The 26,259-nt window shown below is 37.3% G+C and overlaps 1 protein-coding gene across 5 annotated transcripts; it reads right to left on the minus strand.

Annotated features, from left to right (window-relative positions):
* Window positions 1-4,559: 4,559 nt before the first annotated feature.
* On the minus strand, window positions 4,560-25,859 carry adora2aa (adenosine A2a receptor a). Of its 5 annotated transcripts, none has more exons than XM_057831979.1 (4): window positions 25,236-25,859; window positions 19,541-19,663; window positions 18,990-19,431; window positions 4,560-6,344 (listed from the first exon to the last, which is right to left on the minus strand). In XM_057831979.1, the coding sequence occupies exons 3-4, from the start codon at window positions 19,325-19,327 to the stop codon at window positions 5,384-5,386; spliced, it is 1,299 nt and encodes a 432-aa protein (XP_057687962.1). In that variant the 5' UTR covers window positions 19,328-19,431; window positions 19,541-19,663; window positions 25,236-25,859; the 3' UTR covers window positions 4,560-5,383. The 5 variants fall into 5 exon arrangements, with proteins under 5 accessions (XP_057687962.1, XP_057687963.1, XP_057687961.1 ...); XM_057831980.1 differs by having other exon boundaries at window positions 18,990-19,471; XM_057831975.1 differs by having other exon boundaries at window positions 5,461-5,766; window positions 6,008-6,344; window positions 18,990-19,663.
* Between the last annotated feature and the right edge of the window lie 400 nt (window positions 25,860-26,259).

Raw genomic sequence — 26,259 nt, forward strand, 5'->3', positions numbered from 1 at the left:
AAATATACTTATCTTTAATTTGTTCCATAAGTAATTTTGTCCTCCTGGTCACCAGTAACAGATAGCTAAACAGCTAGTTTTACTCCAAAGAGAGAGCTAGCATTAGCACGGATTAGCAAACGTGATACTGTGAACAGAGTTGGGTAGAGCTGCTAAAAATTTGACCTAAGAGCAGAGGTAGGTAGTAACTCGTTACATTTACTTGAGTAACTTTTTGAGAAAAATGTACTTCTAAGAGTAGTTTTACTAAGCCATACTTTTTACTATTACTTGAGTAGATTTGTGAAGAAAAAAATGCTACTCTTACTCCTCTACTTTGGTCTTTGGGCTACACAAGAGTCGTTACATTTTTCCTCTTTATTCTACATATTAGATTTTTTTTTTTGTCAGTGATGCCAAAAGTAGCTCTACCAATTTCACCAATGAAATGTCGCAGCAATAATCACATGACTCCATTACACCAATCTGAAGCAAGCTTGCCGTTCTACGATTACGGCAGCCTGTTCAATCACGTGGCATCTTTAAAGCACCGTACAAAATGGAAGTATTTGACATGACTCGAAACATGGATTTAAGCCTCTTTCCCGATTTTATTTGGCACCAATCAACCACGGAAAACTGAACAATTGATCCTATTAATTTCGTAATAGTAACTATGACGGAAGAATTCATTATTTAAAGTGGGAACTATTTTCTCCACAAGAGGACAAATAATGCTTAATTTATGTTGTTTTTTTTTCACTCGCTGGAATTCTATGATTTTATTCATTTATTTATTTTATATTTCTTTGGCTTAATGTGGTTATGTAATGGGTTATTGCACGATATCATTATAAGAACAGTTGATATAGATATGTTTGTGCTGACAGAAAAAAATACCATTGTCTAAAAAAAATAAATAAATAACAAAAATTAGCAGTTGCTCACAATGTTACTCATTACTTGAGTATTCTTTTCCCAGAATACTTTACTTTTATTTGAGTACATTTTTGGATGACTACTTTTATTTTTACTTGAATCATTTTATTTTGAAGTAACGCTACTCTTACTTCAGTAAATGCTTTAGCTACTCTACCCACCTCTGAGTAAGAGCAGAGTTACTTCAAAATAATATTACTCAAGTAAAAGTACAGTAATTTTCTGACTATAAGGCGCACCTGACTATAAGCCGCCACCCACCAAATTTGACACGAAAACAGCATTTGTTCATAGATAAGTCGCACTGGACTATAAGCCGCAGCTGTCGTCATTGTATTATGGGATATTTACACCAAGAGATACGAACCGGGAACACTTTCTTTGACAGCGGCATTATAGGACTAAACGAACCACCGTGAAGCTTTGAGAACCAATTGGCTGCAAAGCTTCATTGCTTCAAGAAGCTTTATTTGGCCATCACTGCTCCCTTGGGGCAGACAGTCAACTTCTGCTGCCACCTGCTGTCAACACTGTTGTCGTCCAACATGCCTCCTAGCATGCATTCAAAATTCATGGTCTGTGCTAATTATTTCTTCAGTTACTCTACTCTTCCTGTTGTTTAATTAATTGCTAGCGCTGGTACTTGGTAACACTGTATTCGACAGTGCTGCCATAAAACTGTCATAAGACCATCATAATAATGATATAGATGTAATTTTGTTTCATCCGGCATATTATCTCACTTTTAAATAGATATAAAAGATCCACACTTGACATAAATGGAGTTAGTGACATAATTTGCTGGATAATACTTAATTACATCTGTGATAAGCATTCATTAATCCCTATGATAGTGTCATGTCACAATTATGACGGTCTTAGGGCAGTCTTATGACGCTGCTGTCAAATAAAGTGTTACCTATTAACCCAAATACATCAACAAATAAGCCACACTGGACTATTAGCCGCAGGATTCAAACCGAGAGAAAAAAAGTAGCGTCTTATAGTCCAAAAATTACGGTAGCCATCCAAAAAATGGACTCAATTACAAGTAAAAAAGTATTTGGCCAAAAGAATGCTCAATTAATGAGTAAAATTGTAATCATCTGATTACTATATTAGATTTTTTTTCCACAATGGTATTTTTTAATCTATTTGAACTGTTATTATTATACTTTGAAGAAGAATCCTCACTTTCAAATCATGTTGACGGCAACACTCTATGTCAAATACTTAATTTTTTACGGTGCTTTGAAGACGCCACGTGCTTGAGCAGGTCTGCGTGATCATAGAATGGCAAACTTGAGTCCAATTGGTATAATGGAGTCATGTTATTACATTTACGACGTCTCATTGGTAAAACTTGTAGTTAGGGTTGTTCCGATCATGTTTTTTTGCTCCCGATTCGATCCCGATCGTTTTAGTTTGAGTATCTGCCGATCCCGATATTTCCCGATCCGATTGCTTTTTTTTTGCTCCCGATTCAATTCCAATCATTCCCGATAATTTTTCACGATCATATACATTTTGGCAATTATTAAGAAAAAATGAATAAAACGGATATATACATTCAACATACAGTACATAAGTACTGTATTTGTTTATTATGACAATAAACACTCAAGTTGGCATTTACATTATTAACATTCTTTCTGTGAGAGGGATCCACAGATAGAAATACTGGTAATTCTTAAAGGATAAATGTGACTTTGTATATTGTGACTAAATATTTCCATCTAGTGTATTTGTTGAGCTTTCAGTAAATGATACTGTAGCCATTTAACTGTTCTGCCCAAATGCATGATGGGAAGTGCAACCATGACTGTGCGTAGTGGTACCAATTGATATATATTCTCTGCGTTGGGAAATAACATAGGGTGTTAAGAAAAAGATCAATTACTACCTTACTTCCCCACATTGCTTCCCACGATATTTCTAACCGTAGGGAGAGGGACTGTAAGGCTTTAGCCAATTAAAAAAAGGCTCCAAAGGCTGCCAAAATTCACTCTACTCATTTAACACTGCCTTTTAGCTCTATACAGTGCCTTGCAAAAGTATTCAGCCCCCTTGAATCTTGCAACCTTTCGCCACATTTCAGGCTGCAAACATAAAGACATGAAATTTAATTTTTTTGTCAAGAATCAACAACAAGTGGGACACAATCGTGAAGTGGAACAACATTTATTGGATAATTTAAACTTTTTTAACAAATAAAAAACTGAAAAGCGGGGCGTGCAATATTATTCGGCCCCTTTACTTTCAGTGCAGCAAACCCACTCCAGAAGTTCAGTGAGGATCTCTGAATGATCCAATGTTGTCCTAAATGACCGATGATGATAAATAGAATCCACCTGTGTGTAATCAAGTCTCCGTATAAATGCACCTGCTCTGTGATAGTCTCAGGGTTCTGTTTAAAATGCAGAGAGCATTATGAAAACCAAGGAACACACCAGGCAGGTCCGAGATACTGTTGTGGAGAAGTTTAAAGCCGGATTTGGATACAAAAAGATTTCCCAAGCTTTAAACATCTCAAGGAGCACTGTGCAAGCCATCATATTGAAATGGAAGGAGCATCGGACCACTGCAAATCTACCAAGACCCGGCCGTCCTTCCAAACTTTCTTCTCAAACAAGGAGAAAACTGATCAGAGATTCAGCCAAGAGGCCCATGATCACTCTGGATGAACTGCAGAGATCTGAGGTGGGAGAGTCTGTCCATAGGACAACAATCAGTCGTACACTGCACAAATCTGGCCTTTATGGAAGAGTGGCAAGAAGAAAGCCATTTCTCAAAGATTTCCATAAAAAGTCTCGTTTAAAGTTTGCCACAAGCCACCTGGGAGACACACCAAACATGTGGAAGAAGGTGCTCTGGTCAGATGAAACCAAAATTGAACTTTTTGGCCACAATGCAAAACGATATGTTTGGCGTAAAAGCAACACAGCTCATCACCCTGAACACACCATCCCCACTGTAAACATGGTGGTGGCAGCATCATGGTTTGGGCCTGCTTTTCTTCAGCAGGGACAGGGAAGATGGTTAAAATTGACGGGAAGATGGATGCAGCCAAATACAGGAACATTCTGGAAGAAAACCTGTTGGTATCTGCACAAGACCTGAGACTGGGACGGAGATTTATCATCCAACAGGACAATGATCCAAAACATAAAGCCAAATCTACAATGGAATGGTTAAAAAATGAACGTATCCAGGTGTTAGAATGGCCAAGTCAAAGTCCAGACCTGAATCCAATCGAGAAGCTGTGGAAAGAGCTGAAGACTGACTGCTGTTCACAAACACTCTCCATCCAACCTCACTGAGCTCGAGCTGTTTTGCAAGGAAGAATGGGCAAGAATGTCAGTCTCTCGATGTGCAAAACTGATAGAAACATACCCCAAGCGACTTGCAGCTGTAATTGGAGCAAAAGGTGGCGCTACAAAGTATTAACGCAAGGGGGCCGAATAATATTGCACGCCCCACTTTTCAGTTTTTTATTTGTTAAAAAAGTTTAAATTATCCAATAAATTTTGTTCCACTTCACGATTGTGTCCCACTTGTTGTTGATTCTTGACAAAAAATTAAAATTTTATATCTTTATGTTTGAAGCCTGAAATGTGGCGAAAGGTTGCAAGGTTCAAGGGGGCCGAATACTTTTGCAAGGCACTGTATATAGGTAAAACGGCGCCATTACAGATTGAACGCGACAATGCGTGAGTGGGTCGTGCAGCGCATGCGTTAATTGCGTTAAATATTTTAACGTGATAAATTTTTTAAAATTAATTACCGCCGTTAACGGGATAAATTTGATAACCCTACCTGAAGCCTAAACTAAAGGCTCTGGATGAGTGTAACATATTATGTCTGTAACGTTAAATACAATTAGAAAACAATTTAATTAAAGAAAATATATATATTTAAAAAAGGCATGTCCGATATTTTTTTGCCGATTCCGATACTTTGATAATGACGTGATCGGACCCGATCGATCGGGACATCTCTACGTCGTAGTGCAACTGTTGGCAAAAAAAAGGAAAAACTAATAGGTTGAATAAAATGATAAAATGTAACCACTAGTGTAGCCCAAAGTAGTGGAGTAAGAGTAGAGTTTCTTCTTCACAAATCTACTCAAGTATAAAGTACAGCTTAGTAAAACTACTCTTAGAAGTACATTTTTCTCAAAAAGTTACTCAAGTAAATGTAACAGAGTAAACGTAGCACGCTACTACCCACCTCCTTCTGTGAATATACCGATTCCTGTAAACACCCTCCAAAAAAATCAATGAAAACCATTTCGTTTATCTGTAAGATTAAGCTTTTATTGATGACTATGTTGCAGAGAATCAGAATAATTTAAGAGAAGCACTTTGAAGCCCAAATATCCTTCAATTTTGGAATGGCCCAAATAATAATTCCTTTTTGGACTATTCAAGACATTTTGACCAGTGGTTCATGACTTCATTTTGCGTCAAGACATCAGCTCACTCGGACTACTTCCCCTTTTCTGCCTGTTTATCGTTGGTTGCTCCTGGATGGGGCGCTGGTTCTGTGGTTTATTTACTTCCACACCCTCTGATGGCACCAAATACAGTCCGCCATGACAGACATGTGTTTGAGTCAGTCTGACGGCATCCACTTTAGGACCATTGGGGACAACGAGTGACAGGGGGGTTTGGGATGCCGCCAACAAACCGCCCCCTACAGGAGAGACACGAGCGGAGTTTTCGGAATCGCCACGCTCAGCGCCAAAGTCGAAGCTGAGGCCATTGGCCTTGAGCCTGATGGAGTCGGTGAAGCTGCTGTGAAGTGAGTTGCGATTACAGGTGTTTCCCTCCGGCAGTTCCTGCCGACCTAAAATGTGACGCCGTATTATTTTTCGGAAGGTTTGCCGGAACTCACGGATGCGGTAAGCGTAGATGAAAGGGTTGACCACAGAGTTGCCGTGCGACAGGATGATGGCCACGTACAAGACTAACAGCGGCGGACGCTGACACTTGGGGCAGAAAAGAGTGAAACAGTTGATGATGTGCAAGGGCAGCCAACAGACAGCAAACAGTCCCACAATGATGGCAAGAGATTTGGCGGCTTGGACCTCTTTTTGGAGCGTGGAGCGTGACTTTTCCCCATGAACCGCCTTGACCTCAATGAGCTTGAGCTGGCGACGAGCCGCCATAAATATACACAGGTAGATGGCTAGCATCAGCAGCAGGGGGATCATGACGCAGGCAAAAAAATTAAAGTACACCATATAATCCATGACCACCACCTCCTCAAAGAGGCACGTCATGAGTCCCGGTGGGCAGTTGCCGGTTTCTTTTTGGGATATCTTGTGCCAGCCCATCATTGGGGTGAGGCCAATGACGATAGAGAGAACCCAGCAGACGGCGATGATGCACTGTGCGCGCTGGCCCGTCACCAGGCTGTTATACCTTGAGAGGGAGACAGTAAAGTCTGATAAGGAACATTGTATCAGACGTGAATGAAATGTGAGGATTTTCTTTCAAAGTAAAGCCTATACACTTTCAAGCACATCTACATTTACAATGTAAATTCTCATGTTTTTGTCATGGAATTCTTATTAGTTTATTCCAAAAGGGCTATTCACCATATTTTTTACCATTTCTCTTTACTGTACTGCTTCTGATACATGCGGGAGAATGTAAGAATCATTGATCATTCAGAATTAAGCCCCTTATTGCATGTCATTGTTGTGATTTTCTGGACTTTTTTGCTATTGCTGGATATTTTTTCTGCAAAATTTGTCTCTTCCATGTAAATGTAAATATAGAGTACTAATCATAGAATTTTAATATCACATCAGATCAGCAGTCTTCGCCATGTATTGACTTGATTAACTTGAAAAATGTTAACAATGGCCTGGTTGGGTCCTTTTTTCGAGGACATCATAACCTTCATGTCAAAACTGTTGTCTTCTTCATCGACCAATTATATTCAACATTTTGGACCCAAAAACACAAAAAAAAAATCCCTATTTTTATGGTCAAAATTTGTAATATGTCCCATTGACAACAAAACATCCTCAACAAAATGTTTCGAAGCGTAAACATTCAACAAGATAAACATTCAGCTAAGAGACTGAATAGTTTTATATTTGAAGACAGAGACAGTAGGTGTGATCATAGGCGTTTTTGTCCTTTCTACAGTGCAAAATAGTAAATATATATATATATATATATATATATATACACATATATATATATATATACACATATATATATATATATGGCGGAAAACACAGACAAGACTGAAAAAGCAGTTTCTGCTCTTGCACTTCTCTTGAAAAGAAACTGCTATATTTTTAGCCAAGGGAACTTTTGTGTTTGATAGAACAATATGTCTATATGCTGCCATAGCAGATTCACGGCACATTAAGCCCCCAAACAATTTTTAAGTTGTTCTTTTAACCCTGGAAACCCCCGTTTACAGACGTCGGGCAACCGCTTTTGTTTTAACCCAGCCATTAAAAGAAGGTAATTAATTATATTTATTATTCAAAACGTCTGTCATTTTTAGCTCAGAATCATTAGTAAAACTTGTAGTTAGGGTTGATGTCTAATATTTCGTTTAAAGAAAAAAAAAAAAAAAAACTTCAAAAAATATTTAACTCGCATATTTTTAACTTTTAAACAAATTATGTCACAATGAAAAAAATGGTGTCTGTAAAAAAGTCACGGTGATCTACCTCATAACTATTGCTTAGATGTTTTTTTTTGTTACTGTCACATTTTCTCCGATATGTTCGATGATAAATATTCGATCCAAACAAAGAAAAATTGAAAAAAAAAACGTTTAAAAGGGTAAATATATGAAAAAGAAAATCTCGACCACTCCTTCATGTCTGCCATTTCTGCATCGCGACCCTTGTTAGATTATCGTGTTTCACCCATAAAATCCCCAAAAAAATCCAGCTGTGGCCATTCACAGCTGTGTTTTGTCACTCATTCATACATGCTACATGGAGTTTTTGGATTAAAACAAGGTAACTACGCAATAATATCTCTTTAAAGTCATGGCGTCTGTAATTCTGCTCTCGTGCGCTGTCACCTCCAGATAGGGTTTTGCTGTTTAAAAGTTTTTCTTTTTAAAAAAAAATGCCCTCCTGTTTAAAATTTTTCTTCCCTCAGAAAACTGAGATTTTAAGCTTTCCAATGATGTATCACACATGCATATCGGACAATTTTGAAGTTTGGCCAAATTGGGGGTCTCAGAGCGGAACTTCAAGTCACCTGAGTGTTTTCCGCCATCTATATGGCGGAAAACACAGACAAGACTGAAAAAGCAGTTTCTGCTCTTGCATTCCTCATTAAAAGAAACTGCTATTTATATTACCATGTTTCACCCATAAAATCCCCCAAAAATCCAGCTGTGGCCATTCACAGCTGTGTCTTGACACTCAGTGATACATTCTACATGGAGTTTTTGGATCGAAACAAGGTAAGTACGCAATAATATCTCGTTAAAGTCATGGCGTCTGTAATTCTGCTCTCGCGTGCTCTCACCTCCAGATGGGGTATTGCTGTTTAAAAAAAATTTTTTTTTTTAAAAAGCCCTCCTGTTCAAAATTTTTCTTCCCTCAGAAAATTTAGATTTTAAGCTTTCCAATGATGTATCACACATGTCGGACAATTTTGAAATTTGGCAAAATTGGGGGTCTCATCGCGGAACTTCAAGTCACCTGAGTGTTTTCCGCCATCTATGTGGCAAGACTGAAAAAGCAGTTTCTGCTCTTGCCCTTCTCTTGAAAAGAAACTGCTATTTATATTACCATGTTTCACCCATAAAATCCCCCAAAAATCCAGCTGTGGCCATTCACAGCTGTGTCTTGACACTCAGTGATACATTCTACATGGAGTTTTTGGATCGAAACAAGGTAAGTACGCAATAATATCTCGTTAAAGTCATGGCGTCTGTAATTCTGCTCTCCCGTGCTCTCACCTCCAGATGGGGTATTGCTGTTTTAAAAAAAAAAATTATTTAAAAAGCCCTCCTGTTCAAAATTTTTCTTCCCTCAGAAAATTTAGATTTTAAGCTTTCCAATGATGTATCACACATGTCGGACAATTTTTAAATTTGGCAAAATTGGGGGTCTCATAGCGGAACTTCAAGTCACCTGAGTGTTTTCCGCCATATATATATATATATATATATATATATATATACATATATACTGCATATAAGTGCTGTCAAATTTATCGTGTTAACGGGCGTTAATTAGTTTTTTAAATTAATGAAGTTAAAATATTTGAAGTAATTAATGCATGCACGGAATGACCTGTTCATGCATTGCCTCAAACATTTTACAATGACGCCGTTTTAGCACATTGAGAGCGGAAAAGGCAGAGAAATGCGAGTGGACACACGCGTTCATTGGACCGCGCCTTTTATTGGCTTAAGCTTTGACAACTCTATTACAACAAATATAAGTAATGTGGCGAACAACGTGGGGAAGAATGACAGGAGTGGATCTTTTTTCTTAACACGCCTAATTGAACATAATGCAGAACATACTGTATACCATTTGCAGCCACCACTGACAGTCATGGTTGCCCAACTTCCCATCATGCATTTGGGTGGAACAGTTAAGTCGCTACAGTATCATTTAGTGAAAGCACAACAAAAATAATATTCTTATCTCTCAAAAAAATTATGTTCACAAAAAGAAAAGCGCTCAATGCAAAGAGAACTGGCATTCCCAATCAAAATAGCTATGCAAAATACACATAAAACTTACTCAGACTTTGCCTTGGCTAGATCTCTAATTAATTTAAAACTTGCCGTTGACACCTTATGGTGTATTTCAATCACTACCTTACGTAGTTAAAGGCACAGTGGAAGAACGGCAGGGAGCCCATGTGACATCCCGCTCGGCGACGTCAACAATGGCGATCTATTAGTTTATTTTAAAACGAAAACATTAAGAGGGGTTTTAGTATAAAATTACAATAACTTGTACCCAAATTTATCTTTTAAGAACTACAAGTCTTTCTATCCGTGGATCCCTTTAACAGAAAGAATGTTAATAATGTTAATGCCATCTTGTGGATTTATTGTCATAATAAACAATTATAGTACTTATGTTCAGTATGTTGAATGTTTATTTCCGTCTTGTCTCTTATCTTTCCATTCCAAAAATAATTTACAGAAAAATATGGCATATTTTAGAGATGGTTTGAATAGCGATTAATTACAATTAATTAATTTTTAAGCTGAGCACAAGACGGACATAAAAATTCAACAACTGTACATACAGTAAGTACTGTATTTGTTTTGTTTGCATTAACACACACACACACACACACACACACACACATATATATATATATATATATATATATATATATATATATGTATATGGTGTTATACTTGTATAGCGCTTTTCCACCTTTCAAGGCACTCAAAGCGCTTTACACTCCATTGACACCTACCTACTGGTGACGCAGCACCAGGAGCAATGTGGGGTTCAGTATCTTGCTCAAGGATACTTAGGTGAGTTCATCAGGGCAGAGAATCGTACCCTGGGGGACAACTACTCTGCCACGCCATCCCCATATATATATATATATATATATATATATATATATATATATATATATATATATATATATATATATATATATATATATATATATATATATATATATATATATATATATATATATATATATATATATAAAACATTATGTCATATATATATAAAGTTGCAATTTAGTATGAAAATTACATGTGAAATCATATAACAATGTGTTAATAATTTCACACCTTAGTCGCTCCAGGGTCGCAAACTCGGCCAAACTATGAAACAAAAAAACGTTTTACAGTCTGAAAACTACACTAATCACATTTCAAGGAAACTAACCCCTGATCATGACATCAATAATAATAATTTGTTAAAGCAAGCATATTTTGTGTATAAAAAAAAGTATGTCTGTAGCAAATTGTACACATTAGAAATCAGTTCCTCTTGTATTTTATTGGAATGATTTTATTTCTTATTTTATTTGATAAATATTGATTCTGATCACAGTTGGATACCTCCATGCCAAATGCGCTGCTACCACTGATCTAACAACAAGGAATGCCGAGCGCTGTATTTCCAGATGTCTAAGTTTGGTCCGAATCCGAACAAGGTCTCTTCCTGGTCTTGAAGAGGGGAAAAGGGATAAACAAACAAGCCTTTAAGTACTTCTAAGGCTATTTTCAGGGTGCATGTCGCACAGTGTGGGAGAGCAGCTGAAACGGTCGGTTTGTTTCGATCACATTCTGCAGATGTCAAAGTGCAAATGTCAACGTCGCAACAACAGCAGCCCTCCTCCCCTGTAAGAGAAGCTGTCACGTGGGGGCGGCTGTGTGAAATGTGTCAATTTGTGTCCCGTAAACAGGAAACGCAAAGAGTCATGATGACGAAGGTCAACCCATCAACAATACCTTAATGTCTTTGAGGAGAAATTTGATTTCATCTGCTGAAGCAATTACAGTCAAATATATATGATTGCTCCTGGTAGAGGCAACCTCGGGGGTAAACAACAATTCTGGCCACACTCCATTGTGACTTCAAATGTCTTCGCTGATGGATGAACGTCAAGTACTTGTTCGTGTCACTCTGGCCTGACTTGCTCCACTTGCTGTGTAGAAGATTTCATTTCATAACTATAAGGTTATCTCCAGTGTTGCTAATAACGGTGTTTCTAACTGTGTTGTTTTTTTTCAGTAGTGAGTAATCTAATTACCGTAATTTTCGGACTACAAGCAGCTACTTTTTTCCCTCATTTTACATCCTGGGGCTCATACAGTGTATCACAAAAGTGAGTACACCCCTCGCATTTCTGCAGATATTTAAGTATATCTTTTCATGGGACAACACTGACAAAATGACACTTTGACACAATGAAAAGTAGTCTGTGTGCAGCCTGTATAATAGAGTTAATTTATTTTCCCCTCAAAATAACTCAAAATATAGCCTTTAATATCTAAACCCCTGGCAACAAAAGTGAGTACACTCCTTAGAAACTACGTACATCCGTAAATGTCCAAATTGAGTACTACTTGTCATTTTCCCTCCAAAATGTCATGTGACTCGTTACAGGAGTGCTGTCAGCATTGCTGCAGAGATTGAAGAAGTGTGTTTGTGTGTGTGTGGAGGGGGTCAGCCTGTTAGAGCTCAGACCTTACGCCACACTCTACATCAAATTGATGTGCATGGCTGTTACCCCAGGAGGAAGCCTCTTCTGTAGACGGTACACAAGAAAGCCCGCCCGTCTCATCAGACCATGGGACTTGGTTCCAGTAATCCATGTGCTTTGTTTACATGTCTTCAGCAAACTGTTTGCGGGCTTTCTTGTGTACCGTCTTCAGAAGAGTCTTCCTACTGGGGTGACAGTCATGCACACCATTTTGATGTAGAGTGTGGTGTAGGGTCTGAGCACTAATTGGCTGACCCCCCACCTCTTCAATCTCTGCAGAAATGCTGACAGCACTCCTGTAACGAGTCACATGACATTTTGGATAAAAAAATCTGCAGAAATGAAAGGGGTGTGCTCACTTTTGTGATACACTGTAGTCCAGTCCGGCTTATTTTTTTATTTATTTGGGTTAGTAGGTAACACTTTTTAAGCACTTTATTTGACAGCGGCGTCATAAGACTGTCATAAGACCATCATAATTATGACATGACACTATCATGGGCATTACTGAATGCTTATGACAGATGTCATTCAGTGTTATCTGGCAAAAAAAATGTCACTAACTCCATTTATGTCCAGCTCGGATCTTTTACATCCATTCAAAATTGAGATAAATTGTCGGATGACACTAAATGACATCTGTTACAAGCATTCTTTAATGCTCATGACGGTGTCATGTCATAATTATGATTGTCTTATGGCACCACCGTCAAATAAAGTTTTACCAAATACCATGACTAGCAATTAATGAAACAACTGGAACAGTAACCGATGTGATGGTCTTATGACAGTTTTATGGCAGCACTGTCAAATACAGTGTTTCCAAGTACCAGCGCTAGCAATTAATTAAACAACTGGAAGAGTAGAGTAACTGAAGAAATAATTAGCACAGACCATGAATTTTGATTGTTATTTACATCTGTAGTGCTGCAATATATGCTAGGAGGCATGTTGGGTGACAACAATGTTGACAGCAGGAGGGTAACGGTCTCCCCCAAGGGACCACTAATGACCAAAAGAAGCTTTTTGAAGCACTGAAACTTTGCAACCAAATGGTTCAAAGCTTCATAGTGATTCATTTGGTCTTATGATAGTCTTATGATGCCGCTGTCAAATAAAGTGTTACCACTTAATATATTTTGGTGTAAATATTCTATAATACAGTGAGGACATTTGCGGCTTTTAGTCCAGTGGGGCTTATCTATGAATACGTGTTGTTTATGTGTCAAATTTGGTGGGTGGCGGCTTATAGTCAGGTGCGCATTATAGTCCGAAAATTACGGTAATTACTTTTCCCATCTTTGCAACGCCGTTTGCGTTACTGAGCTTGTGAAGAGGCGCGTTACTATAACTTGGTCGAATGAAATGCCAGTCGTCTGATTTTGTCACAGCATCCTCGGAGAGCGCAGAGTGGGAGTGGGAAGGAGGGAAGAGGGTAGTGGTGCCGTTGCAAACGTGGCAATGATTGGCTAGGCGGCTCGGATCGTTAGCAAACCACTCGCGTTCTTAGTATTGTTAGCATTTAGCGTAGCGAACATCATTGTAAACTCTCAGGCAACTTTTTTTTTTTTTTTACATACAGTCTGTGGCATCCAGGTGGGTACAATTAATTGAAAATAATGCACTATTTTAATGCTGAGTGCGCATTATCATCACTAAGTTGGTGTTGTCCTTGTAGACGCTACAATATAATAATTTGTTTTTGTTTTTTTATTACCAAAAATAGTCACTTGGCCTAAACTTGAACCATGTAGCCATGAATCTTGTGTGTTGATGTTTTTTGATCAAAACAACTAGAGCAAAGGTAGTGGAGGCAGGAGATTCAGCGCTTCACCTGCATATTAAAAAATATATCTATATATATTAAGTCACGGTTAAGTATGTACCTCAGTACGGGTTCAGTACAACAGGAAAAACAAAAAGGCTTCTTTCCTCACAGCATTTGAAACTTAAAATTTGTATACTATTACACTCTTATACGGGTGAAATAAAAAAATATATTTTTTTTAGGTAAAAAGTGTGACCTACTTTTTTTTTTAATGAATGAAAAAATCATTTCAATTCAATCAGTTAATATACCGTAAACATCTTTGATGTGAAAGATGTAATAGAATGTATAATGTAATAACGTGTACAACATGACCATATTTCCATCATTTCTTGTCCTTTTTCAAAACCGAAAGCACCACGAAAGAATACATATCCTAGGAGCCGTTGTGAGGTCACACAGGACGGATGTAATGTGAACATTTTTTATTAATTGCCGAGCGAGGCGCCACCGAGGGAGAGGAATGCGAGGTAGCGAGCAACGGCAGGTTGGATTGAGCGAGCAACTTTGAAACGTGCGGAATGAATGAATGAAAACTAAATTTGGCACAAGCTAATGCATTATTTCACCAACTCGAGGAAGAGAATGGGACAAATTTATCGTTGTTTTCTTTGTATCAGTCGATGAGTTAGAAGAGTGACAGTGCGCAAACGGCGGAAGAGTGTGTGATGAAACGGCTGTGTGACATAGTGTGTGATGAGACTGAGTGGCATGCGTGACAAAATTGAACTGAACTAGTTTATTGTCAATATTTTTAAAGACTGTTTTTCAATGTTATATCTGATTTTTTCCCCCCCACTATCAATCTTTTCAGTTCGTATATAGACGTGTGTGTTCGAGAAGCTTGAGTGTATGTATATAGTTTTTATAAAGTGATGGGTGCAATACCTAACCTAATAATATCCTCCAAACCCTTTTTGTGTTCGATTAGATGATATATTTTGTGTATTTTTCCCCCACTATTGTGTTGATCTACTGTATATAACCTGTTTTGACCATAGTTTCTGTAAAGGCCAAACAAGCCGATGACCATACCTGCTGTTTTATGACTATACCTGCTGAATTATCAAATATAAAACTATTCAGTCTTTTTTTTTCTGTTGAATGTTTATCCTAACAAGTTGAATAAATCTTATCAATCTTCAAAACAGTTCATCAAGCATGTTTGGTTGTCAATAGGACATCAATATTACAAATTTTATCCCAATTTTTTTTTTTGTCTTTTTGGGTCCAAAATGTTGATGATAATTGGTCAGTGAAGAAAACAATTGTTTGGAAATAAAGGTTATGGTGACCTGAAAAAAAGGGACCTAACCAGACCATTGTGAAAAATTTCTTTGAAACATAAAGACAACATCAAAGGCATACAAATTCGGACAAAATAGGCTCAGGTGTTAAAGGGTTAATTCGGTTACTTTTTGGAAGAAGATATATGTAACTCTAACTAATTACTTTTTGTAAGTAAGATTTACAACCTTGGTGATCTCAATTTTTTAACTTACTGGTTGGCGGTGACGGCAATAGACATTAATTCTACTTGACACGCACTGTTGCCAGTAAAGTCATGTGCCAGACTGCCAGCGCGGGTGCTCATTCAGGCCGAGGGCAGCCACATGTTGAGATGTGCTAGGGAATGTTGATCTGTGTTCGTCCATGAATGAATGTATTTTTCATTCACTCTGGAGGGTTCCAGCGATAACTTGGACTCTCTACATGCGCAGTTGTTTCTTAGCTTTGCCGTTGCAACGGGTGGAAGTCGTCCCTCCATGTTTGCAAGCATTGTCTACATCATATTCATGTTGCACATTTACGCTCTGAGGTGACGTGTTCATTTAGTATCTTTGGGATGTGTTGTAAGTATTACTGAGTGTAAAGTGCTTAGTTACCGCCACGTTTTGTGGCAAAATTGACCACGTGTGTGTACGGCGTACTTCCGGGTTGTGCACGCGCGCATCCGCACCCCCACCAACCTTTGTGTTTATTGCACTGTGCAATTCATTTTTGTGTTGTTGATTATTGTGCAGTCAATTTGCATTGTTTTACATTGGCTTTGATATGTTGTTAAACCTAATCCCCGAAACCCTAACCCGAAATTGAGAATATTTGACATTAGGCTTTATCTTCGAGTTAGCGGGGTTTAATCAGTCCGTGAAGTTGATTTTAACAAATTCCATGCAGTTTGTCAGTTATTTATTAGTTTCAGGGTTCCGGAGTGGCTAAGCTAGCACAAGTCAACGGTGGTTGAAATCGACTCCATCGACCAATTAGACCTCCGCTAACCCGAAGATTAAGCCTTATCTGAAAAATTCTGATCTTCCCTTTTAAATTTTTCTGTTGTCATTCTTTTGTTGAGGCGGCAAAGTTAGGAAAAATTGGTAAAAAACAAAAACTGATGCATTACTTTTAAAGTAACATAGTTACTTTGATAATAAAGTAATCAGTAAAGTAACTAGATTACTTTTTTTAGGCGTAATCAGTAATTAAATGACTTTTTCAAGTGGTCTGTGACAACACTGTTGATGCGGAAGCCCTTCCTTTGCAATCACTGAATTATTTAAAAAAGCATGATATATGCTGTATTGCTATCTATCTGTATTGCTATATATAAGTCGCACCAGCCAAAAAATGCATAATGAAGAGGGAAAAAAACATAGATAAGTCCAACAGTGTAGAAGTCGCATTTTGGGGGGAAATTTATTTGATAAAATCCAACACCCAGAACAGACATGTCATATTGAAAAGCTATTTAAAATAAAAATCGAATAGAGAACAAAAGGCTGGAGAAGTGTACGGTATGCTAACGTTACATGACGCATAAACATCAAACTAAGAACGTACATGGTATGTTAACGTAACATGGCTATTAAGAGTTATTCAGATAACTATAGATAAAAGAACATGCTAACAAGTTTATGATAATATGTGTCTTAGACTTCACCATCAGTTGACAAGACAGCTCCCACAGACGCTTTCCCGTAGGGGGCCGGACCCAGGCAGAAGTTGAGTTGGCTTTCACTGTAATAAACTCAAACTGCGTTTTTACACCGGATTTAAGTGGAAATAGGACAAATGTTTTACTGCATACAAGCAGGCGGAGTGTCTCTTGAGTGATTTTTATCGAGGATTCAAGGTTATTATTATATTTTTCGCACAATGCATGCACTTTGAAACGTTGTGATTACAATCAAATGAATGGAAAAAATTAACCTAACTTCAGCTTGAAATATTTACGTAAAATGAATGATAACTGCCCGTTTTTTGCTATTAGCCAAGAATCTAGACTGTTTTATGTTCATATTTATATAAAAATTCCGCAATATAAGAATTTATTTACAAGAATGTTCAACTTAAAGAGCTGTGTTTCGTGATGGCCGCCATGTTGGATGACGCAATACCTTAACTTTTGCTTGAAATATTTACGTAAAATGAATGATAACTGCCCGTTTTTATGCTTTTAACCGAGAATCTAGACCTTTTTACGTTCATATCTATAGAAATTTCGCTATTTAAACATTTATTTATAAGGATTTTCAATTTAAAAAGATCTTTGTTTTGTGACGGCCACCATGTTGGATTTTGTCTCTACACAAAAGCAATAAGTTTTGATTGTATTTAGGAAAATGGAAATTTTGCTTTTGTGGAGTAAAATTAAGATGATACTACATGCTTTCCTCAAGTATTAAGTTCTAATGTGAAACTTAATTTGATTTATTAGCTGTTGAAAATTTGCACTAAATTAATTTAAAAAAATAAATAAATAAAGTTGCTATTTTGGGCAAAAATTTATTTGATATGTTAAATATTGCAATTGATCCTGAAAGTATATGTGTTTATCTCTGCATTTGGTGATTTGAGTGCATCTAGTGTAAAATTTGAAAATTTTATAGCCATTTTAAGTTCTTTTATAATATATATTTTTATACTATTAGGAAACAACCTTGAATTTTTTGATAACGCTGCTCATGGAGACTCATATATGCCTAAGGGAGGCATACATGAGCCTTTTTGGTTTCAGGTTGCTAGCGGCTTTTGTTTTGAAAATATTTAAATTTTTATGTTTTTGAAAATAGGCCCCCTACGGATCGGCCCCAAGCCCCTTGTCCCGTCAACTGATAGTGAAGTCTATGTAATAATATAATACTGTGTTAATAATTTTACATGTAACTCTCTCCAGAGTATAAGTCACAACCCCGGCCAAAATATGGAAAAAAACGCGGCTTATAGTACTGATACACGGCTTACGAAAAAGCATAAATCATGAAACCGTTATTTTATCATTTTGTTTTATAAAACGAAAAAATTGTAAATTACATAACTATTTTTTTTATTACTATGCCAAATTTACTTGCATTCCTGAACAGAATTTATTTTATGTGGTTGAACGTTATGCTTGTGAATTTTTTTGGGAAGTCAAGTGACTACACATGTATTCTTTTTTTCTGAACAGTGCCCTAAATTAACAGAATTTGTAATTACCAATAACATTTTTTATGTTTCTGTAATACTAATTATACCAGGATGGAGACATTCCTTATGCAAAATCATAAATAAAATATAGAACTGTTATGTTATGAATTCACTGACAAAAAAACTAAGATTTTTTTTTTATTAATCATAATTATTATTATTTTTAGGATACTAAACTATTATTTATTTATTATTATTTATTCATGAACAGAAAAATATATATTTTTTAATATTGAATATTATGCTGGTGAATTATAGAGGGGCTATAACCAGTTTATTTCTATTTTTATTATTATTTATTAACTTATTATTTTTTCAATCATTTTATTGATTTATATTTTCATCTATTCCAGAAAATAATATAACAATACAATTAATAGTTTATAGAAAAAATTTAAAAAACCATATCATGATAATGACCAAATTGAATTACTCTATATTGTATTATGAAGGAAAAAAAAGGTTGATTTGCTTTAAATTTTCTCATTCAAGTCTGCATTAAGGTACATTATAATGCGCGATGGTATTAATAAACTTGTCAATATGTTCATTAAACTTGGAAATAATGGCAAACTGACCTGAGAGGTAGCTTGATTGCAATGTAGCGGTCCATGGCGATGGCCAGCAGGCTGAAAATGGAGCTCTGGGTGAGGATGAGCACGAAGCAGGCGATAAAGAGACACCCGTAGAACTTGGAGCAAAAGCCGATGCTGATGACGATGGCGAACGGAATAGCCAGGACTCCCACTGCAATGTCGGCCACGGCCAGCGACACCACAAAGAAGTTAGTGTTGTTCTGCAGGTTGCTGTTGATGAACACGGCCCAGCAGACCAGTACATTGCCCAGCACTGAGAAGATGGCGATCAGCAACTCCACCACCATGTAAGGCGCAGAAATAGCGGGGTCTTCCAGCATGATGTGAAAAGACGAAATTTGACCAACGAGGAGGGAGGAAGCCTCACCTCAACTACCATAGTTACGGCCAGGCCACCAGTAAGCTCAGCATCTTCACCTTTGACCTTCAGAAACCAATGATAAGAAGCTGTGGCTCATTCCCATCTGGTAAGAAGCTTGAGTGAAAAGCAGATAAACTCCAAGTCTCTAATCACGGGACAAAGTCAGATATACCCTCTTCCACCAAAAGCGTCTCTGCTCCTAGATCCCCGCAGATCCTTCCCCTCTGCGGAGTTTTCCCATGAATCTCTCGAGGGGGTGCGATGATACCAGCAACGCACGCCAATGGAGCACTGACTTGTTGTAGAGTAGAGAAAGAGGAAATGATCTTATAATGAAGGAAGTGTGCAACTTGCACTTGCATTTCACGTGTGTTACACAAGAACTGCTGAAAAATGACAGTTTAACTCTTATACAATTCAATGCATTTTTCTAATTTCTTTGTCTATGACTTGATTCATTTATTCGCCTATATATAAAATGAAAAAGTGGAGCTTTTGCACACAGTATTATAATTCGTGTTGCACCGGTAGCAATGCCTAAGTCAGCCAGAGGCCCTTGATTTAAATCAAATCAAGTCATGGCAAATTTTGCTATATCGGGAAGTATTGTAGCATTGTCCAATGAATTGATATCAAACCATCATTAAAATGGGGATTTGCTTCCTTACTGTATACATACAGTCATGTGAAAAAATTAGGAAAGCCCTTGAAATATTCAGGTTTTTATTAAGAAATGTTCACATATCAATGTCTGATCTTGTTTTCCTTTATCTCTGGATAAGAAAGTGATGTAATTGTATATAAACAACAAAAATTAACATTGTTTTACTTATTAAACCAAATCAACAAAAATGCATATTCTGACTGAGGAAAAAGTTAGGACATCCTACCACCTAATAGCTAGGGCTACCCCCTTAACTCCAGTGAGATGCTTTCTGTAGCCATCTACCAGTCTTTGACATCAGTCTGAAGAAAGTTTGCCCCACTCCTCAACGCAGAATATTTTCAGCTGTGAGATGTTTGAGGGGTTTCTTGCATGTACAGCCCGTTTCAAGTCACCCCACAGCATCTCAATGGGATTAAGATCTGGGCTTTGACTCGGCCATTCCAGGACTCTCCATTTCTTTTCAGTCAGTTTCGGGTCACTGTCATGTTGCAGGGTCCAGTTTTGCTTCAGCTTTAATTTTTTTCACAGATGATCTCACATGTTCCTCAAGCACCCTCTGATAGACAATAGATAATTCATGGTGGATTCTATGATGGTGAGATGGCCAGATCCTGCTGCAGTAAAGCATCCCCAAGCCATGCCACTTCCACCTCCATGCTTAAGAGTTGGTATGAGGTTCTTTTCCTGGAATGCTGTATTGGGTTTACGCCAAATATGTCCTCTGTTCTCGTGTTCAAATAATTCAATTTTAAAGATTCATCTGTCTAAGGAACACTATTCCAGAAGTCCTGGTCTTTGTTTACATTCACTCTGGAAAACTTCAGTCTGGCCTTCATGTTCTTCTTGGAAGGCAAAGGTTTCCTCAATGCACCCCTCCCATGAAGGTTAAACTTGTGAAGTCTTTTTCTGATTATAGAGGCATGCACTTTCACATCAACAGGAGCAAGAGCCTGCTGTAGGTCCCGTGGAGACATTTTAGGATTTTTGGAGACTTCTTTTAGCATTTTACGATCTGCTCTTGGGGTGAACTTGCTTGGACAGCCAGACCTGGGCATGCTGGCAGTTGTTTTGAATGTCTTCTACTTGTAGACTATTTTCCGGACACTGGAATGGCTGATTTTATATTCTTTTGAGATCTTTTGGAATCCCTTACCAGACTCATAAGCGTCTACAATCATCTTTCTGAAGGCTAAAAGAGAATTATAATACTAAGGGGCTGTGAGATATCAATAGAACCGTTATGTGGCAAGATAACAAATATTAATAAAGTTAACAAAAAAATAAATCACATTCATGACCAATTATCGAAAATAGATAAAAAATTACGAACATTTCCCAATGTAGCCCGGAATCAGCCGAATGGGGCTGTGACGTCACAGCCAGGAAACAAAAGGTTGAGTCAGGTGCCATCATTGTTTATCGAGGAGAGAGTTGCATTCGTGTTTGATCAAAAAATTGCTAAAATGGTTCAAACCTATCGTGCTATGTGGTGTACAAATAGCCATTTGTCGCAATGTAGTACCCATGAGTTCCCGAACCCGAGAAAAAGAGCTGGACTACGCAGACAATGAGTAAAGTTTGTCCGTGCAAAGAGGGCTAATTTTGCAGACCCAGCCTCCGGCACGGTTTTGTGTGGTGCACGTTTTACACTCGAAAGCTATTTGAACTATGGACAAATTAAATCAGGTTTTGCTAAGAAATTGCTGCTGAAAGCAGATGCGGTGCCCACCATACACGCGCAGCCACCTAAATGTCCTGAGATACCAAGAAAGAGGACGATGACTGGCACTGATGAGACCACCCCACCACCCCAGGCAAAGCAAAGGAGGGGAGCAGCCAAACTCGAAATGGCCAGAGTGAGTACTCTTTTATAATAAAAAACATATCATGCATTGGCTATAGGACTGGACACATGTATAAATTATCGCTCGTAAAATATATACAACAAATCCTTTAATCTCATTCATATTTGTGTCTGTTGGCAGAGCAAAAACCTATGATAGCACAATAAATGATAATTATTCTATACATTATTTTGCGGTCACGGTGTATCAGCGTCACAAAAAGAAATGCAAAACAAACCATTCGGTGTTTCCCACACGATCTGTTGCCGGTGTTTCATCAGTGTGATTGCTCCCCTCAATGATCGTTTCATTAGGCTGCATTGGCTTTCGTTTAGGCTCAAATTGATAACCCAAAACACCAAAGAAAGGTTCATAACTCTCCTCGTCACTATTAGAAGAACATTCGTTACGTCGGATTCGTCGCTGCAATTACAAACAAAATTGTCCGCCATCATCGCCGCCATTCAGTACTTTATCAGGACCCAACCGCTGAGCTGGGTGTTTCCTAGTTGTGACATCATGCACACAATATGCTAGCTTCAGGGATCTCGGGCGTCAGTCGTTTTAGCTTGACAATCGATCCAAATTTCTATCATTTTCTTGATGTTGCGATGTGTGTAATTACACGAAGTGGCATGATATGAATCCAAAAGGCATGCGTTTATGGATAAATGATGGAATATTAGCATTTCCCCAGGTGTTGTAATACTCTTTAAGACAGTTCCTTTCATCTCACCACAGTGTTTTCTCTCACTTCAACAGTCAGTCACTGTTAAAAGTATTCTGTGTTGAGGAGTGGGGCTAATTTTCTTCAGAACGATGTTAGAGACTGGTAGATGGCTGCAAGAAGCGTCTCACTGAAGTTGTTTCAGCCAAAGAGGATAACACTAGCTATTAGCTGGTAGGGTGTCCTAACTTTTTCCTCAGTTACACTATGCATTTTTGTTTATATATTTGGTTTAATGAGTAAAACAATGGTATTTTTTGTTGTTTACCTGCCATTAAATCACTTTCTTTACCAGATATAAAGAAAAACAAGATCAGACATTGATATGTGAACATTTCTTAATAGAGAACTGAATATTCAATGCGGTGTCTTAATTTTTTTACATTACTTTGTACTTTAGATACAGATATAAACATTCTCGTACATGACAAGACAAGGTTGACACTGCAGAGCATAGAGATGCAACAAGCAGCAGATGTCGATAGGAAGTGAGAAGGAACAAAAGCTACATTTCACTGTGGTTCACCGCACCTCCCTTTGCAGCTATTGTGTTCAAACTGCAGCTTCGACTCTATTTGTGGGCTGCTAGTCATGTTTTTAATGTAATATATACCCCCCAAAAATTTAACATTAGACATGGTATTGCTTGTACTTGTTTAAAAAAAAAAAAAAGTCTGGTTTTTCTGTTAAATTACAATACAGGATATAAAGGAAATAGTTTCACCTCTTTTCAGATTTTTGTTGTTGAATTTAGTGATCTGCTCAGGGCTATGGCGCATCTATTCTGTTGGGATAAAGGGCTGCTAGCCACCCTAACACAGTTAGAGGGGAAGAATAAATCTTGTGCATCCCAGTGGAAATAATCTTTTTAATAAATTGGGAACAAAAAAAGAATTTCATTTTTCTGATGTTTGATAGTGGATAAAAACATAAATAAGCCAGTTAACGCACATTTTATCAATTGCAAAACAATGTTAGCCAATCAAATCAGACTATCCCAGATTGCCCGCCCTTCCTGGTAATGGTATATGGTGTTATACTTATATAGCGCTTTTCCACCTTTCAAACGTGACATCTTTTACGCTTTGAGGCTCAAATTTTTAACTTAAAGACTTGTAGGCTCTAATAAGCCACAATTGTTCTCTTTTACTAAAATATCTTATAAGAAATACATAGAATATTGCCATAAGTATAACACCATTTAACATTTAACACCATTGATTTAAAAATCTATCATATGTAGTACATGTTTTAACCTACAGAGGACGCTATGTTTTATGGACACTCGGGTGATGACGGAGATTGTCACTGTTACTCAACGAATACTAACGGGCTACTGCAATTCCTTCTACGCGGAGAGACGTCCAATATATGCGCTCATCGATTAAAAGCGGCGAGTACTTACTATTTGTGTTTGAGTCCTTTATTACCTTTTCATTGCCTCATAATACTTTTTGTACATGTTTTCCTCTCATATTTTTAAGTATTGTGTTTTTTTATGGTAGCTAGGGTTATCTGTTGACCACATTAGTCATGTAGCATATTTAAACCACCTTTATTTGATATTACTACGTTTAAGTATTTTCTTGAGGCATCTTTCGTCTGTATGCATCTAAACAAAATACGCTGAGAGCGCAAGGTAGCGCTTTGGGTGTCAAATTTGTCTCTTTTAGAACGTTTTGCCGGTGTAGCACATTTTCGCAGAACAGTTTTTTTTTTTTTTTTCCTACTCTCGTCTCGACTCATCCCGTCTTTCCTGTTCATTTTGCTTTTGCTGCTCGTTTTGTTAAATATCGACAGTGCTGTCATTCTCATTAATATTCCTCTCAAGTTCAAATTGAAAGGGTTGAACAGATGGCATGTTTATGTCAGTAGAGAGTTACTCTGGAAGTCTGGCAACATAACCTTGTGACGTCACCACCCTGTGACGTCAACAACAATGGCGACGTACTCGTTTAAATAATTTTACAAATTGTATAAAAATGAAAACATCAAGAGGGGTTTCAATATCAAATTATTATCATAAATTATTATAACTTATAATAACGTTTATCTTTTAAGAACTACAAGTCTTTCTATACGTGGATCCCTTTAAGTCACTTTTAGTTATTGGAAAAATAGTACTTCGGAATAAAAAAAAAAAAGGCTCATAAAATATGAATTTGGATTAATTAGGTGATGACCATGTAGTTGTTGCAAATCCGCAACACATGCATTGAAAGGGACTATACTCATTATCAAATACACCTGTGCTTGAGTCTTATCAGTGTTTATGTGTATGGGTATAACTGAAAGTGGCTGCACTTTTAAGCAATGTTTCATATTTTTTGTGCGAGTTAAAACATTATTTTTTCCGCAACAAAGGTGTGAAAAATTTATCATTTGCATTCTCAAATACTTGAGTACTTTGTCTTGCCTGTCCCTCAAAAAAATTATAGTAATAAAATATCCTGAACACTGCCTTTAAAATTTTCTCAATTTTAATAATAATAAAACTTGTTATAATTGGTGCCTACGGGGGGAAATGCAGTGTAATTACTAAATATATAGTAGACAAAATGCATATGACAAAATTGGTGCAAATTGGTCTTGATAAATATTTATATTTCAATCCATAAAAACAACTTACCTGATTTCGCTCTTGTTCAACAGCAGTCAGTGAGATCTGTTACCATGCTGTATCTCCTCCTGTTTTGTCTCAGCTTCCCTGTGCTCAGTGTGAATATTACTGATCGATAACTCGCTTTTTTTCTTCTCTTTTTTTTTATTTTTTTATTTTTTTTTTATGACTCGAATAGAAGAGGCACACCCTCTCTGCATACAGTGTGCGGCTTTTTGCTGTTCAGTGAAGGAGCAGCTAAAAGCCTGCTACGTGGACAGATGTGGGCCTATCTCTTGATGACACACATTAGAGTGTGACACCTGAGACGGGCGACTACTCATGCAGACATGCTTTACCGTAGACGGCAAACCATAATAGAACATTTCACATCTGATTGTTTACAATGGCTCTCAATGCGGTCTGTTGACATTCCCTTTAAATGGATTACAAGATTCTTAATGGACTTGTCAACAAAGAGCAAAACTTGATTTCAATCTATGCTGAGAACATGAGTGTCCTCATGCTAAAAAAATATACTGGCAAAAAGAATAAGCACAGACATGTAAAAAATTAAAATAAAAGTGTTTACTGGTATTGATTGGAACGCTTGATAGTAACAAAATGACTAGAGATTCATCTCTGCTACTTATATTCTGATAAATGCCTCGAAACAGGCAATACGGTGCTCACAGCGCAGATGACCTTAAACATACTGTGAGCAATTAATACCTTTCATGAAGCTAAGAAAAGATACTTCAATGGAGATGATTCTTATGTAATAAAGGCCTGTTTAAAAACAGTCAGTATGACTAAAAATACCACAACTTTTTTTTTCTTTAATCTTTTTGTGTTTTTATTTCAGTTCCCATTTTAATTGACCGTGCTGCTTTTAATTGTCTTGCTTATTTTAACTCATTGTCTGCCATTGAGTGCTGGACCAACCAAAGTTGCTTTACAAACTAGAAACTGCAATTTCTGGAGAAATTACAGTGGGGCTTTGCTGTGGTAGATGCCAGGTCACTCCCTGTTGATTTGGGGGCATTTTGGGGAT

Source organism: Corythoichthys intestinalis, chromosome 3 (genome assembly GCF_030265065.1).
Source record: "Corythoichthys intestinalis isolate RoL2023-P3 chromosome 3, ASM3026506v1, whole genome shotgun sequence".
In the NCBI taxonomy this organism is placed as follows: Eukaryota; Metazoa; Chordata; class Actinopteri; order Syngnathiformes; family Syngnathidae; genus Corythoichthys; species Corythoichthys intestinalis.

Coding starts and splice junctions, on each gene's coding strand:
- adora2aa (XM_057831978.1), bottom strand. CDS start 19,327: ATGCTGGAAGACCCCGCTATTTCTGCGCCTTACATGGTGGTGGAGTTG. Junction 6,345..18,989: donor GCAATCAAGCTACCTCTCAG/GTCAGTTTGCCA, acceptor CTCCCTCTCAAG/GTATAACAGCCTGGTGACGG.